This window comes from Bombina bombina, chromosome 2, assembly GCF_027579735.1.
Source record: "Bombina bombina isolate aBomBom1 chromosome 2, aBomBom1.pri, whole genome shotgun sequence".
NCBI classification, from domain to species: Eukaryota; Metazoa; Chordata; class Amphibia; order Anura; family Bombinatoridae; genus Bombina; species Bombina bombina.
Window position 1 is genome coordinate 1,351,018,067 of NC_069500.1, and position 17,510 is coordinate 1,351,035,576.

The 17,510-nt window shown below is 39.3% G+C and overlaps 1 protein-coding gene across 1 annotated transcript in view; it reads left to right on the top strand.

The window, feature by feature from the left end:
* Window positions 1–17,510, top strand: part of LOC128650360 (transmembrane emp24 domain-containing protein 11) — a 290,502-nt gene that overhangs the window by 146,564 nt on the left and 126,428 nt on the right. The window contains exon 2 of the mRNA XM_053704254.1: window positions 9,878–9,978. Within this exon, the coding sequence (XP_053560229.1) occupies window positions 9,878–9,978 (101 nt within the window). The remainder of the gene's footprint in view (window positions 1–9,877; window positions 9,979–17,510) is intronic.

Consider the following 17,510-nt stretch of genomic DNA (forward strand, 5'->3'; position numbering starts at 1 on the left):
GAACTTTATATAAATGCATAAAGTGCCAAACCATAGCTGAGGTGTCTTAAGTAATAAAAAACATACATACCAAAAGACACCGATCCACATATAGCAGATAGCCAAACCAGTACTAAAACAGTTATCAGTAGAGGTAATGGTAAATTGAGAGTATATTGTCGATCTGAAAAGGGAGGTAGGAGATGAATCTCTACGACCGATAACAGAGAACCTATGAAATAGACCCCCGTTAGGGAAATCATCGTATTCAATAAGTGATACTCCCTTCACGTCCCTCTGACATTCGCTATACTCAGAGAGGAATCGGGCTTCAACAATGCTGAGAAGCGCATATCAACATAGAAATCTTAGTACAAACTTACTTCACCACCTCCATAGGAGGCAAAGTTTTCTAAAACTGAATTGTGGGTGTGGTGAGGGGTGTATTTATAGGCATTTTGAGGTTTGGGAAACTTTGCCCCTCCTGGTAGGATTGTATATCCCATACGTCACTAGCTCATGGACTCTTGCCAATTACATGAAAGAAATAGTAGGCCCGAAACGTAACTTTTTTCTTATGGACCCTGTAATAAGTCCTTTTAATATGTAATATGGTCCTTTTAACATTTGGAGGCTGAAATCAGTTTGTGTGTGATTCATTGGTGGGATTTGGCAGTCTGTGGTTCCGTGGCTCAGTATTGTAAGCGTGCTGTTCCACTTTGTTGAAGATGTACACATTCTTCACCAGGCATTAAAAGCTTCTATGCCTGTAGAGAGCAGGTTTTAATATAATTCTCAAGTGTTGTAGCAGGACTGTGGGTCACTTTCACTTCATCTAAGATTATCAGGCCCAATGTGTGAGAAAAAAAATGTTAATATTAAAATCTATTAGAAGGCTTGGTTATGGGCATTATTCTTGATGTGCCCTACCTAAGAACCTGAGTTAGGGAACCATATATGTACTAAAACAATTTGTCAGAACAAAAAAGTGACCATATAAATGTCCTGATTTAAACAATGTGGCACTAGACTGTCAAAAGAATTATCCAGAAACTGTCTCACTTTCTAAATTCCAGAAACCTATCACCCTTCCTATTTTTAGGTTTTACATGTTCTAGGATTGAGCATTTAGGATCATTATGGTAGAAGTTTTAGTAGTAGTGTGCATAGATGTTGGTACTTTTCTCCCTTTTCTATATCTGTTAAATGTTCTAAAAGTCTTTTACTATAGTGTATTGTTGTTTCTATGTATTGCGGATTACAAATGCACTGAAAAATATATACTATGGGGTCGATTTATGAAGCAGCGGATGCTGCTTCCGATCCACTCCGCTTCAGGTCCGTTGCTCCTTAACTCGTCTGCAATCAGCCCGATCGGATATGATTGGGTTGACTGACACCAAATGTGCAGTGGGTGGCATTGTACAAGCATTTCACTAGAAATGCTTGTGCAATGATAAATGCCAACAGTGTATGCTGTTGGCATTTATCGATGTGCAGCGCACATGATCCGCCCGCACATTAGTAAAATGGCCCCTAAGTATTCACTCATGTAATTACACAGAGTTTGAATTCCCATTGCTTTGCTCATGGTTAAAACATTTGGATAGTTTCTTATCTTTAAAAGGGCAGTAAAGTCAAAATTAAACTTTCATGATTGAGACAGAGCATACAATTTTAAACAACTTTCCAATTAACTTCTATAATCTATTTTGCTTTGTTCTAATTGTATCCTTTGTTAAAAAGCATACCTAGGTAAACTGAAGAGCAGAAATGCACTACCGGAAGTTAGCTGCTGACTGGTGGCTGCTTTTATATGCCTCTTTTCATTGGCTCAACCCATGTATTCATTTACCTCCCAGTAGTGCACTGCTGCTCCTTCAATACAGGATACCATGAGAATGAAGAACATTTAATACAAGAAGTAAACTGGAATGTTTAAAAACTGCATGCTCTGACTTAATCATTAAAGAAAATATTCAGAGAAAATGAGAAATGTTTTGCCATTCAGGTGACTTGCACAAGATCAACTAAAAAAACTTGTGTGTAAAAGGATTGATTTCAAGCAGGAAAACAGAATTTATGTTTACCTGATAAATTTCTTTCTCCTACGGTGTGTCCGGTCTACGGCGTCATCCTTACTTGTGGGATATTCTCATTCCCTACAGGAAGTGGCAAAGAGAACACACAGCAGAGCTGTCCATATAGCTCCCCCCTCTGGCTCCGCCCCCCCAGTCATTCGACCGACGGTTAGGAGAAAAAGGAGAACCATAGGGTGCAGTGGTGACTGTAGTGTACAAAAAAATAAAAATGTTAAACCTGACTAAATGTCAGGGCGGGCCGTGGACCGGACACACCGTAGGAGAAAGAAATTTATCAGGTAAACATAAATTCTGTTTTCTCCTACATTGGTGTGTCCGGTCCACGGCTTCATCCTTACTTGTGGGAACCAATACCAAAGCTTTAGGACACGGATGAAGGGAGGGAACAAGTCAGGTAACCTTTCTCCCAAAAATAGCCTCCGAAGAAGCAAAAGTATCGAATTTGTAAAATTTTGCAAATGTATGCAGTGAAGACCAAGTCACTGCCATACAGATCTGTTCAACAGAAGCCTCGTTCTTGAAAGCCCATTCGTTCAGGAGGCTGCCGTCCAGCAGTCTCATAAGCCAATCGGATGATGCTTTTTAGCCAGAAGGAAAGAGAGGTAGCAGTAGCTTTCTGACCTCTTCTCTTACCAGAATAGACGACAAACAAAGAAGATGTCTGTCTGAAATCCTTTGTTGCTTCTAGATAGAATTTTAAAGCACGAACCACATCTAGATTGTGTAACAAACGTTCCTTTTTAGAAACTGGATTAGGACACAGAGAAGGAACAACTATTTCCTGGTTAATATTCCTATTGGAAGAAAACCAGGCTTGGTACGTAAAACTACCTTATCTGTATGAAACACCAGATAGGGTGAATTACACTGCAAAGCAGACAATTCAGAAACTCTTCTAGCAGAAGAAATAACAACCAAAAACAAAACTTTCCAAGATAGTAACTTAATATCTATGGAAAGTAAAGGTTCAAATGGAACCCCATGAAGAACTGAAAGAACTAAATTTAGACTCCATGGAGGAGTCACAGGTCTGTAGACAGGCTTGATTCTGACTAACGCCTGTACGAACGCCTGAACATCTGGTACGGCTGCCAGACATTTGTGCAACAAGACAGACAGAGCAGATATCTGTCCTTTTAAAGAACTAGCTAGCAGACCTTTCTCCAATCCCTCTTGGAGAAAGGAAAGAATCCTTGGAATCCTAATTTTACTCCATGAGTAACCCTTGGATTCGCACCAATAGAGATATTTCTGCCATATCTTATGGTAAATTCTCCTGGTTACAGGCTTTCTAGCCTGAACCAGAGTATCTATAACTGATTCCGAAAACCCACGCTTAGATAGAATCAAGCGTTCAATCTCCAAGCAGTCAGCTGCAGAGAAACTAGGTTTGGATGTTCAAATGGACCTTGTACTAGAAGGTCCTGTCTCAAAGGTAGCTTCCATGGTGGAGCCGATGACATATTCACCAGGTCTGCATACCAAGTCCTGCGTGGCCACACAGGAGCTATTAGAATTACCGAAGCCTTCTCCTGTTTGATCCTGGCTACTAGCCTGGGGAGGAGAATAGATTGAACGACCAAGGCGCCACTAAGGCATCTACCAATGTCGCCTGGGGATCCCTGGACCTGGACCCGTAGCGTGGAACCTTGGAGTTCTGACGCGACGCCATCAGATCCAGATCTGGAATGCCCCATAGTTGAGTTAACTGGGCAAAAACCTCCGGGTGAAGTTCCCACTCCCCCGGATGGAAAGTCTGACGACTCAGATAATCCGCCTCCCAGTTGTCTACTCCTGGGATGTGAATTGCAGATAGATGGCAGGAGTGATCCTCCGCCCATTTGATGATCTTGGATACTTCTCTCATCGCCAGGGAACTCTTTGTTCCTCCCTGATGATTGATGTACGCTACAGTTGTCATGATGTCCGACTGAAATCTTATGAATTTGGCCTCCGCTAGTTGAGGCCAAGCCAGGAGTGCATTGAATATCGCTCTCAGTTCCAAAATGTTTATCGGGAGAAGAGATTCTTCCCGAGACCATAGACCCTGAGCTTTCAGGGAGTCCCAGACCGTGCCCCATCCTAAGAGACTGGCGTCGGTCGTGACAATGATCCACTCTGGTCTGCGGAAACTCATTCCCTGAGACAGGTGATCCTGAGACAACCACCAGAGGAGCGAGTCTCTGGTTTTCTGGTCCATTTGTATCTGGGGAGACAAATCTGCATAATCCCCATTCCACTGCTTGAGCATGCACAGTTGCAATGGTCTTAGATGAATTCTGGCAAAAGGGACTATGTCCATTGCCGCAACCATTAGACCGATTACCTCCATGCACTGAGCCACAGAAGGCTGAGGAATGGCATGAAGAACTTGACAAGCATTTGAAAGTTTTGACTTCCTGACCTCCGTCAGAAAGATTTTCATTTCTACCCAGTCTATTATTGTTCCCAGGAAGGGAACCCTTGTGACCGGGGACAGAGAACTTTTTTCTATGTTCATCTTCCACCCGTTAGACCTTAGAAAGGCTAGAACAATATCCGTATGAGCCTTCGCTTTGTGGAAGGATAACGCCTGAATTAAGATGTCGTCTAGGTAAGGTGCTACCGCAATGCCCCTTGGCCTTAGCACTGCAAGAAGGGATCCTAACACCTTTGTAAAAATTCTTGGTGAACTTTGTGGATCGGAATATGCAGGTATGCATCCTTTAGGTCCACAGTAGTCATGTATTGACCCTCCTGGATCATTGGTAAAATTGTTCGAATTGTTTCCATTTTGAATGATGGAACTCTGAGGAATTTGTTTAGGATCTTTAAGTCCAGAATTGGCCTGAACGTTCCCTCCTTTTTGGGAACTACAAACAGGTTTGAGTAAAAACCCAGTCCTTGTTCTGCTTTTGGAACTGGGTGTATCACTCCCATTTTTAAAAGGTCTTCTACGCAATGTAAGAATGCCCGTCTCTTTGTCTGGTCTAAAGACAAGCGAGACATGCGAAACCTTCCCTTTGGAGGAAGGTCCTTGAATTCTAGGAGATACCCCTGAGAGACAATCTCTAAAGCCCAGGGGTCTAGAACATCTCTTGCCCAAGCCTGAGCAAAGAGAGAGAGTCTGCCCCCTACCAGATCCGGTCCCGGATCAGGGGCTATCCTTTCATGCTGATTTGGTAGCAGCAGCAGGCTTCTTGGCCTGTTTCCCCTTGTTCCAGCCTTGCAATGGTTTCCATGCTGGTTTGGGCTGGGAAGTGTTACCCTCTTGTCTAGAGGCTGTAGAGCTAGGAGCCGGTCCGTTCCTGAAATTGCAAAAGGAACGAAAATTAGACTTATCTTTTGCTTTGAAAGGTCTATCCTTTGGAAGGGCATGGCCCTTTCCCCCAGTGATGTCTGAAATAATATCTTTCAATTCTGGCCCAAATAGGGTCTTACCCTTGAAAGGAATAGTAAGCAATTTTGTTTTGGACGACACATCCGCCGACCAAGATTTTAGCCAAAGCGCCCTGCGCGCCACTATTGCAAAACCTGAATTTTTCGCCGCTAATTTAGCTAATTGAAAAGCGGCATCTAAAATAAAGGAATTAGCCAACTTCAGTGCATGAATTCTGTCCATGACTTCATCATATGGAGTCTCCTTCTGGAGGGAATTTTCTAGTTCATCGAACCAAAAAGACGCCGCCGTGGTGACAGGAATAATGCACGAAATTGGTTGAAGAAGGAAACCTTGCTGAACAAAAATTTTATTAAGCAATCCTTCTAATTTTTTATCCATAGGATCTTTGAAAGCGCAACTGTCCTCTATTGGAATAGTTGTGCGCTTAGCTAACGTTGAAACTGCCCCCTCTACCTTAGGGACCGTCTGCCATGCGTCCCTTCTGGGGTCAACAATGGGGAACATTTTCTTAAATATAGGAGGGGGAACAAAAGGAACACCTGGCTTCTCCCACTCCTTAGTCACTATATCCGCCATCTTAGGTATCGCAAACGCATCAGTGTGTACTGGGACCTCTAGGAAATTGTCCATTTTACACAATTTTTCTGGGATCACCAAAGGATCACAATCATCAAGTGCAGCTAGGACCTCCTTAAGTAGGGCGCGGAGGTGTTCTAGCTTAAATTTAAATGTTATGGTATCAGGCTCTGCCTGCTGAGAAACTTTTCCTGTCAGAAATTTCTCCCTCAGACAGGCCCTCCCTCACCGCCAAGTCAGCTTGATGTGAGGGCACTACAGATAAATTATCCTCTGCGTCTGCTTGCTCATTGTCTGTGTTTAAAACTGAGCAATCACGCTTCCTAGGAAAGGCTGGCAGTTTGGATAAAAAATGCTAATTGTTGCATAGTAATCGCAATTGGTGCGCTAGATGTACTGGGCATCGCCTGCACGGGCATAGCTGGTGTTGACACAGAAGGAGAGGAAAGCAAGCTATCTTCACTACCTTCAGCTAAAGAATCATCTTGGGCTATATTTTTAAGTGTGATTGTACTGTCCTTAAGCTGGTTGGACGCTATGGCACACTGCACACATACATTTAATGGGGGAACCACCTTGGCCTTTGGACATACAGAACATAATCTATCTGAAGATTCAGACATGTTTGACAGGCTTAAACAGAACTACAATGCAATAAAAATTATTTTTGACAAAAACGTTACTGTCTCTTTAAATAATAAAAGAGCACACATTATTACTGAAACATCAAAAAACCATGAAATAAACATCCGATTTTAATGAAATTTTCACCACAGAGCCTTAATGCTTTGAAATTGCACACAAATTTTCAGACCAATTAACCCCTTAATGCCCAAACCGGAGCTAATAACAGTTATTAACCGGTTAACACACTACAGAACTAGCCCCAGCTTCCCCTGTAGCCTTTACCTTTCTTAGGGATTATTTTAGTAGGAAATAAGCCTCTCTGGAGTCCTTTCTGATGCCCCACATGAAGCTGCATGGACTGCCTAGGCAAAATCAACTGCGCAATTGAGGCCTGAAAATGAGGCCTCCTCCCTCTTCATTCCAGAGTGGAGGGGCCTTTCTGACTAGATTTAGGTGTCCAAATAAGTGCCAGGCCGAAATTAAACCCCAAAAGTGTTTTAAAGTCTGCAAAAACACCTTATTTATAGTGAAAAACATGCTAAAAAGCAATCGATTTTAAAGCCCACAATAGTGTCAACCAGCATAGAGCCCTAAATATAAGCCATCATTTTATACAGAGTCTAAGAAAAAATGGCTTACCTATCCCAGAGGGAATTTCTGACAGTCTTCTAGCATTACATGGTCTTGTTAGAAAAATGACTGATCATACCTGAAGCAGTTAAGCCTGCAAACTGTTCCCCCCAACTGATGTTCTCTGGTTTCAACAGTCCTGCGTGGGAACAGCAATGGATTTTAGTTACTGGTGCTAAAATCATACTCCTCTCAACAGAAATCTTCATCACTTTCTGCTGTAGAGTAAATAGTACAAACTGGCACTATTTTAAAATAACAAACTCTTGATAGAAGAAATAAAAAACTACAACTAACACCACATACTCTTTACCACCCCCGTGGAGATGCTACTTGTTCAGAGCGGCAAAGAGAATGACTGAGGGGCGGAGACAGAGGGGGAGCTATATGGACAGCTCTGCTGTGTGTTCTCTTTGCCACTTCCTGTAGGGAATGAGAATATCCCACAAGTAAGGATGAAGCCGTGGACAGGACACACCAATGTAGGAGAAATATAATCCTTAACACCTGTGCCAAGCATATTTGAATTCCGAAGAAAAGCAAGCAGTGCTAACGCATGGTTTTCCATCCACAATCACCATACTTCAACCACACTGAACATTATTGGGAACATTTGAGAAAGGAAAGGGAGAAACACAATGTGACATCTCGTAGATTTTCTGAAGGAGTGCTTGGAATAATGTAAATTGTAAAATTCTGCATAGACTTGTAGATTCAACACCAGACAGATTTGAAACAGCCATTAAAGGATTACTATACTTTTGTTTGTGGAGTGTATTACGAATAAATAAATGGTCTTATAATGATTAAAGATTTGGGGGTCAATTTATCAAGTTCCGTACGTAGCTTGATGCCTCGTGTTTCCGGTGAGCCTTCTGTCTCGCTGAAAACAGAAGTTATGAAGCAGCCGTCTAAAGATCGCTGCTCCATAACCTGTCTGCCTGCTCTGAATACGATCGGGTTGATTGACACTCCCTGCTAGTGGCCGATAATCTGCAGGAGGCGGTATTGCACCAGCAGTTCTTGTAATGATAAATGTAGACAGCGTATGCAGCGGACATGATACATCGTATTATGGCCGCTCGCACTATAATAAATTGACCCCATAATATGTACCTACTTGCTTTTAAACGATCTGTGTATCGTATATAAAAAGTAGTTTAAACTTCTTGTATGATGTAGGTCCAGACAGCCCACAGATATGGGCTGTACAATTGTCCCTATAATCTACCAATAATATGCATTTTATATGAATATAATTAACCCTTTGAGTGCTAATGACGGCTCTGAGCCGTCACCGATTTTCTCACTCTGGTGCTAATGACGGCTCAGAACCATCATGAGCACTCTCCTACCTTGAGGGAGATCTGGGGCTCCTAACCGCTCCTACCCCGGCGATCGTGCCTGTGGAGTGACAGGCATCACATGATGCGCGGTGACGTCACGTGCAATGATGTGATGACGTCACAGCACAACTATATTTATACCTAACAATGTTAAGTATAGGAGGAGGGGGCATGCTGCTTAGAAGCCTGTATCTCAGGCATCTAAGCAGTTAAAGACCCCCAAGACCCACTGTTGGAAAGGTAATCGCCTAACCTTTCCAACATTGTAAGTCTTGGGGGTCTCTCGGCGCATCGTGGATAAAGTCCGTCATATTCGTACCTAAGTTCTCATGCAGAATAGGGCTAGATGATCCGGTACCCACGTGGTTTTGAAAATAATGAAAACTTTGAAAATCGATTGCGGACAAACAGTAAATTATTGCAACGTATATAACATTGATAAGTTTATTATTGTCTAACATTTATTCTATTTATGTAACTTTTTTGGGGGTTCAGTGTCCCTTTAAGGCAAATGGTGGTCCTGCCAAATATCGTGAATTTCTTATTTTAAATAACTACTATCAAATATAATTTTTCAATTTTGTTAAGGAAATTATGTACTTTGGCTGAGAGATACCTTGTATTTTTTCAAACAAATAAGTTTTTTTTCAGAAATGCTGAAATAATTGTAAAAAATTAAAGATTGTGGGCGTGAACTCAGGCTTTTCAACCCTAAAGTATATTAATAAAGCATTGCATTTTATTATCTATTGACTTGCATTTTATCCAAATAGTGCAGTGTCTGCCACAACCCATGAGTGTTAGCACAATGTTATCTATATGGCTCACATGAACTAGCAGTCTCCTGTTGTGAAAAGCTGCTAATAAAGCATATGATAAGAGGCTCTCTTTAGTGGCTTAGAAACAGGAAGAAATTTAGAGGTTTAAAGGTTATAAAGTATATTAATATAACAATGTTAGTTATGCAAAGCTGGGGAATGAAAAATATTTAATTGAAAAGAGAAATGCAGCAGACTTTGAAATGGAAAAAGTAATATGTGGCATATAATTAAGAATAATACACATAATAATGTCAAAAGTATGAAACAATGCTGAGCATTACTGGAAAAAAGAATTTAAATTGTTTTATCTTTAAGAAAAACATAAATAAAAAGTGAAGTGTATTCAAATGGATCCATTTTAATGTCGCCATAACAAAAAATAATATAGTAACACTTGCTTCTTTTTTTTTCAAGGTCGCTATAAGATGCAACAATGGGACATACGTCAACATGACTTCCTCCCATCTGCACCTGGGTTAGGACTGGTTGTGACTGTTAAAGCACCCAATGAGGAGGTATATCTACTATACTATAATACTCTTTTTTTCCCATTTTTGCCTTCCATAAAACAGTAGCTTTAACCATATTTCAGACTTCTATTGTACAACCTAACATAAGACAATTAATTGACGTTTTTCTTTTTTTCACTTTTACTTTATAGTAATACCATTGTTTTTTTTTTTTTTTAAATTAGTATTTCTTTCCTAAGATATGGAGAGTCCACAACGTCATTCAATTACTAGTGGGAATATCATTCCTGGCCAGCAGGAGGAGGAAAAGAGCCCCACAGCAAAGCTGTTAAAGGGACAGTAAACATGCAGAATAATGTTATGTAATTCTGCACACAGTGCAGAATTATATAACATTATTTTAGTGGTAATTTCAAAAATTAAAAGTATTTACAAGTGTAAAGTTGGACTCCGCTCCAGGATCTACTCAGCGGGTCTTGGATATCCAAAGTGCTTTGTGGGCTTGCTGGCTGGTCACAGTACGCCCGGTTGCGCTATTGGACTAAATGTAGCTCACTCCCACTACTAGACCAGAGCAGGAGTGAGCTTCATTTAGTCCAATAGCATGACCGGGCATGCTGTCACCAGCCAGCAAGAATGCAAAGCGCATTGGATATCCAAGACCCGCTCAGTAGATCCTGGAGCGGAGTTTAACTTTACACTTTAAAATGTGGAAATACTTTTAATTTTTGAAGTTACCACTAAAATAATGTTATATAATTCTGCACTGTGTGCAGAATTACATAACATTATTCGGAATGTTTAATGTCCCTTTAAGTGTCACTCCTTTACCCATAATCCCCAGTCATTCTCTTTGCCTCTGTCAATAGAGGAGGTGAAGTTTGGTGTCTGAAGAAATTAATTCCTTTTTCGGGTACTTTTCCCAGCAAGGATTTGGGTTTAGCTGAGTCCACGTCAATCTCTTCAGTATTTGCACTTCAGAAGACTATGTCATATGCAGTAGATGGGGACATTTTTAAAATCCTTTATACAGGATTTTCTTTGGCAGTGGGCAGGCACATTATGTATGTTGAGACTAGGGGGTATATTTATTAAAGTGCGGACGGACATGATACAATGTAGCGTATCATGTCTGTCGCACATCGATAAATGCCGACAGTATACACTGTCGGCATTTATCATTGCACCAGCAGTTCTTGTGAACTGCTGGTGCAATGCCGCCCCGTGTAGATTCGCAGCCAATCAGCCACTAGCAGGGAGTGTCAATCAACCCAATCGTATTTGATCGGGTTGATTTCTGTCCACCACCTCAGAGCAGGCGGACAGGTTATGGAGCAGCAGTCTGATCTAGATAGTTTTTTAAAGAAACGCTTTAAACAAACTTATGTCTAATAAAGATATTGTGATCAGGCAGGCTGATAAAGGCGGAGGGGTGGTCTTACAAAATAAACCAGACTATATTAGAGAAGCAGATAGAATCCTAAAAGATAAGAACTATTATAAGAAATTAACCTTCAACCCGACTATGGACTATATTAAAAAAATTATTCCACTTGTTGATGGGGATTATTAGAAGGTATTATTACAAATAAAGCACGAGACTTTCTATTACCACATAAACCTAATATAGCACATTATTATCATCTTCCAAAAATTTGTAAGTCCCTTATAGATCCACCGGGAAGACCGATAATTGCAGGAATAGGAAATCTGACGTGCAATTTATGACAATATATTGACCAGTTCTTAAAGAAAAAGGTCATTATGTTGCAGTCATATTTAAGGGATACTACAGATCTCATAGAAAAACTATATGCAGTGGAGAAAGGAAAGAGAGATCTATTATGGATAACGTGATGTATCCTCTTTATATTCCAACATTGAACATGATGTAAGATCCTTATTTGACAAACAAAAAACATAATTTCTGTAAGAACTTACCTGATAAATTCATTTCTTTCATATTGGCAAGAGTACATGAGCTAGTGACGTATGGGATATATATTCCTACCAGGAGGGGCAAAGTTTCCCTATAAATACGCCCCCCACCACACCCACAATTCAGTTTAACGAATAGCCAAGAAGTGGAGTGATAAGAAAGGAGTGAAAGCATCAACGAGGAATTGGAATAATTGTGCTTTATACAAAAAAATCATAACTACCACAAGAAAAGGGTGGGCCTCATGGACTCTTGCCAATATGAAAGAAATGAATTTATCAGGTAAGTGCTTACATAAATTATGTTTTCTTTCATGTAATTGGCAAGAGTCCATGAGCTAGTGATGTATGGGATAGCAAATACCCAAGATGTGGAACTTCCACGCAAGAGTCACTAGAGAGGGAGGGATAAAATAAAGACAGCCAATTCCGCTGAAAAATTAATCCACAACCCAAATCAAAAGTTTCAATTTTTATAATGAAAAAAACTGAAATTATAAGCAGAAGAATCAAACTGAAACAGCTGCCTGAAATACTATTCTACCAAAGACTGCTTCTTGAAGAAGAGAAAACATCAAAATGGTAGAATTTAGTAAAAGTATGCAAAGAAGAAGTCGTTGCTTTGCAAATCTGATCAACAGAAGCTTCATTCTTAAAAGCCCAGGAAGTAGAAACTGACCTAGTAGAATGAGCCGTAATCCTCTGAGGCGGGGATTAACCGGACTCCAAATATGCATGATGAATCAAAAACTTTAACCAAGATGCCAAAAAAATGGCAGAAGCCTTCTGACCTTTCCTAAAACCAGAAAAGATAACAAATAGACTAGAAGTCTTTCTGAAATCTTAGTAGCTTCAACATAATATTTCAAAACTCTTACCACATCCAAAGAATGTAAGGATCTTTCCAAAGAATTCTTAGGATTAGGACACAATGAAGGGACAATAATTCCTCTACTAATGTTGTTAGAATTCACAACTTTAGGTAAAAATTTAAATGAAGACAGCAAACCACCTTATCCTGATGAAAAATCAGAAAAAGGAGACTCACAAGAAAGAGCAGATAATTCAAAAACTGTTCTAGTAGAAGAGATGGCCAAAAGGAACAATACTTTCCATGAAAGTAATTTAATGTCCAAAGAATGCATATGCTCAAACGGAAGAGCCTGAAAAGCCCTCAGAACCAAAATAAGACTCCAAGGAGGAGAAATTGGCTTAATGACAGGCTTGATACGAACCAAAGCCTGAACAAAACAATGAATATCAGAAAGATTAGCAAATTTTTCTGTGAAAACAGCACAGAAAGAGCAGAGATTTGTCCTTTCAAGGAACTTGCAGACAAAAACCCTTATCCAAACCATCTTGAAGAAACTATAAAATCCTAGGAATTCTAATAGAATGCCAAGAGAATTTATGAGAAGAGCATCATGAGATGTAAGTCTTCCAAACTCGATAATAAATCTTTCTAGACACAGATTTATGAGCCTGCAACATAGTATTAATCACTGAGTGAGAGAAACCTCTATGCCTAAGTACTAAGCGTTAAATTTCCATACCATCAAATTAATAATTTGAGTTCCTGACGGAAAAGACGAATGTTAAGATATAAGGTCTGGCCTTAATGGAAGTGACCAAGATTGGCAACTGGACATCCGAACAAGAACCATATACCAAAACCTGTGCGACCATGCTGGAGCCACCAGCAGCACAAAAGATTGCTCCCTGATGATTTTGAAAATCACTCTTAAAAGAAGAACCAGAGGCGGAAAAATATAGGCAGGTTGATAACTCCAAGGAAGTGTCAATGCATACACTGCTTCCGCCTGAGGATCCCCGGACCTGAATAGGCACCTGGGAAGTTCCTTGTTTAGATGAGATACCATCAGATCTATTTCTGGAAGCCCTCACATCTGAACAATTTGAAAAAACACATCTGGGTAAAGAGACCATTCTCCCGGATGTAAAGCTTGATTGACAGAGATAATCTGCTTCCCAATTGTCTATACCTGGGAAATGGACCGCAGAAATTAGACAGGAGCTGGATTTAGCCCAAGCAAGTATCCGAGATACTTCTTTCACAGCCTAAGGACTGAGAGTCCCACCCTGATGATTGACATACGCCACAGTTGTGACATTGTCTGAAAAACAAGAAGCCAAAACTGAAGAACTCTGAGAAATGCACGGAGTTCCAAAATATTGAATGGTAATCTCGCCTCCTGAGATTTCCAAACCCCTTGTGCTGACAGAGATCCCCAGACAGCCTCCCAACCTAAAAGACTCGCATCTGTAGTGATCATGGTCCAGGTTGGATTAACCTAAGAGACCCGTAGAACTATATGATGGTGATCTAACCACCAAGTCAAAGATAGTTGAACATTGGGATTCAAAGATATAAAAAGTGATATCCTAGAATCCCTGCACCATTAATTCAGCATAAAAAACTGAAAAGGTTTCATATGAAAATGAGCAAAGGGAATTGAATCCAATGCTGCAGCCATGAGACCTAAAACTTCCATGCATATAGCAACTGAAGGAAATAATAGAGACTGAAAGTTCCGACAAACGGAACCCAATAAAATTGTCACTTTTCTGTTAGAGACAAAGACATTGACACAATCTATCTGGAAACCTAAAAAAGGTGACCCTTGTCTGAGGAATCAAGGAGCTTTGATAAAAAGATCCTCCAACCATGTCTTTGAAGAAACAACAAAAAGTTGAATCGTATGAGATTCCGCAGAACGAAAAGACTGAGCCAGTACCACGAGACCGTCCAAAATAAGGAAACACTGAGAACCTTGAAAAGATTCTTAGAGCTGTCGCTAGACCAGAAGGAAAAGCAACAAATTGGTAATGCTTGTCAAAAAAAAAAAAAGAATCTCAAAAAATGAAAATAATCTGCATGAAATCAGAAAATGAAGATATGCATCTATTGTATCTATTGTAAACAAATAATGCCCTCGCTGACCAAAAGGCAGAATAGACCATATAAACACTATTCTAAAAGATGGTACTCTTATATGACAATTCAAAAAGATTTTCTATCTTTGGGACAATGAATAGTTTTGAACAAAACCCCCAAACCCTCTTCCTAAAATGGAACTGGTATAAATACCCCAGAAAACTCCAGGTCTGAGCAGCGCCTTGAGACCCAACGGGTGACAAGCCGCGCTTCAGAAGTACCCAATACATACAGGTCTGAAACACACTTCAGGAAAGTGTGAGCCTTTACTGAAATAGCTGGAATATGTTAGAGAAAAAAAGACTTCTCACAAGCGGTTTTACTCTGAATCCTATTCTGTACCCCAATCTAAGAAGTTTGGACCGAATTGAACCAAACAAATTTTAAAAAAGTCTTAACCTGCCCCTTACCAGCTAAGCTGGAATAAGAACCACACGTACATGCAAATTGAGGGAGCTGACTTTGATCTTTTAAATGGCTTAAATTGAATGAAGAAAACTTCCAATTATAAACATGTTACTTGGGGAAGAATTAGGATTCCGTTCCTTAGTAAGAACAAAAACTAACATAAGCTTAAGATTTACTCTTAGAACTCAATCTTGAAGCAAAAAAACACCCTTCCCCAGAGTAACAGTTGAAGAATTGAATCCAATTGTGAACCAAATAATTGATTACCTTGGAAAAAAAGAAATATGGAATTTAGAAATCAAATTAACATTCCAAGATTTAAGTCACAAAGTTCTTCTAGATAAAATAGCTAAAGACATAGATTAAACCTCATTTGCGAAAATATCAAAAAAATTACGACACAAATGAAATTATTAGCATGTTGATCAACTTAACAATGCTAAAACAAATCATAATCCGATACTTGTTGCACTAAAGTATCCAACCAGAAAGTTGAAGCAGTTGCAACATCAGCCAAATAAATTGCAGGTCTAAGAAAAGTACCTGAAAATAAATAATTTTCCTTAAATAAGATACAATTTTCCCATCTGAAGGAAAAAAATAAATACTATTTTCTATAGGAATAGTATTATGTGTAGCAAGAGTAGAGATAGCCCCATTAACTTTGGGGATCTTTCCTCAAAACTTTAAACTAACCGCCGGCAAAGGATACAATTTAAAAACCTTAAAGAAGGAATAAAAGAAATTCCCGGCCTATTCCATTCCCTAGTATCAGGAACTGGAAAAAAACCTATGAAGAAACCACAGAAGGTTAATGAGCAGAATTTAAATGTTAGCTAGTCTTAAAATCAAAAGAACTAGTCACCTCAATATCCAAAATAATCAACACCTTTTCAACAAAGAACGAATGTACTCTATTTAAAAATAAAAAAGTAGATTTGTTAATGTCAATATCTGATGAAGAATATACTGAATGAGAAAAAACATCATCAGAGAAGGATAATTCAGTATGTTGTTGGTCATTTGAAACTTCATCAACTAAACGAGAAGTTTAAAAAAGACCTATAAATTTTATTAGAAGGCGGGATGTCAGACAAAGCCTTTAGAAAAGAATCAGAAAAATATTTTTATAAATTTATAAGTATATCTTGTACATTAGATGTAAAAAGAATAGCAATAGATAATGCATAAATACTAATGGACTCTGCATGTAAAAGTTTATCATGATAACTTATTACAAACCATAGCTAAAGATAAAAATTCATAACATTAAAATAAATAAACTTAGCTTTGGTAGGACTGATATCAGTCATCAGGAATCCAACAGTATTTTCTGATACAGTAACAGTTTTGGAATATCTTGCAATATGTAATAGAAAAAACAACATATAAAGCAAAATTATCAAATTCCTTAAATGACAGTTTCAGGAATGGGAAAAAAATGCAAACAGAACAGGCCTCTAGAAACCAGAAGCAACTAAAAAATGAGACTTAAATAATGTTAAAAATCTGGCGGCAAGAATGACGCCCACATATTTTTTGGCGCCAAAAACGTCTGCAACAAACACGAGAGTCAAAAATGACGCAACTATGTGAAAACTTCCGGCGTCAACTACGATGCCGGAAATGACGTCATTGACGCCTCCTCTTAATCCCAAAGAAATCTTCTGTATTCCAAAGCACTTTAATTCAGAAGTTTTGGATTGATGGTATTTAAGAAAGTTAGAAGCTACGGATGTAATTTTTTTGTCTTTTGATAGATCTTTAGGGGCATTGCGAATATTTTGCATATGTTCCATCAGTCTGGTATGTAAAGTTCTCGTAGTCATGCCAAAGTACTTTCTGGGGCATTTACATTGGAGAGCATATATTACTCCAGTTGAATTACAATTAATATAAGTCTTAATTTGGTGGTGTTTACCAAACCTGTCAGTGATAGACTTCTTTTTAATCATGTTGCCACAGGAGGAGCAGTTACAGCATAAGAACGAGCCTCGTTCTGCCGGTCTTGTTTTGGTAGTTTTTTATACAAAATGGCTGGGGCTGAGAATTTCCTTTAAGTTTCTGCTTCTCCTATAGCGGAGTTGTACCTTTTCTCCTATTAACTCTTTTAGGTGGGGGTCAGCTTGGAGTATATGCCAATTGTTATTGATTATATTCACAATTTGCTGTGTTTGTTGATTATAAGTTAAAACCAATCTGGTTTTATTGTCACCTTTTTTAGTTTTTGCTTTTAACAATTCAGATCTTGCAGTTTTTAATGCTCTCGTTTTGG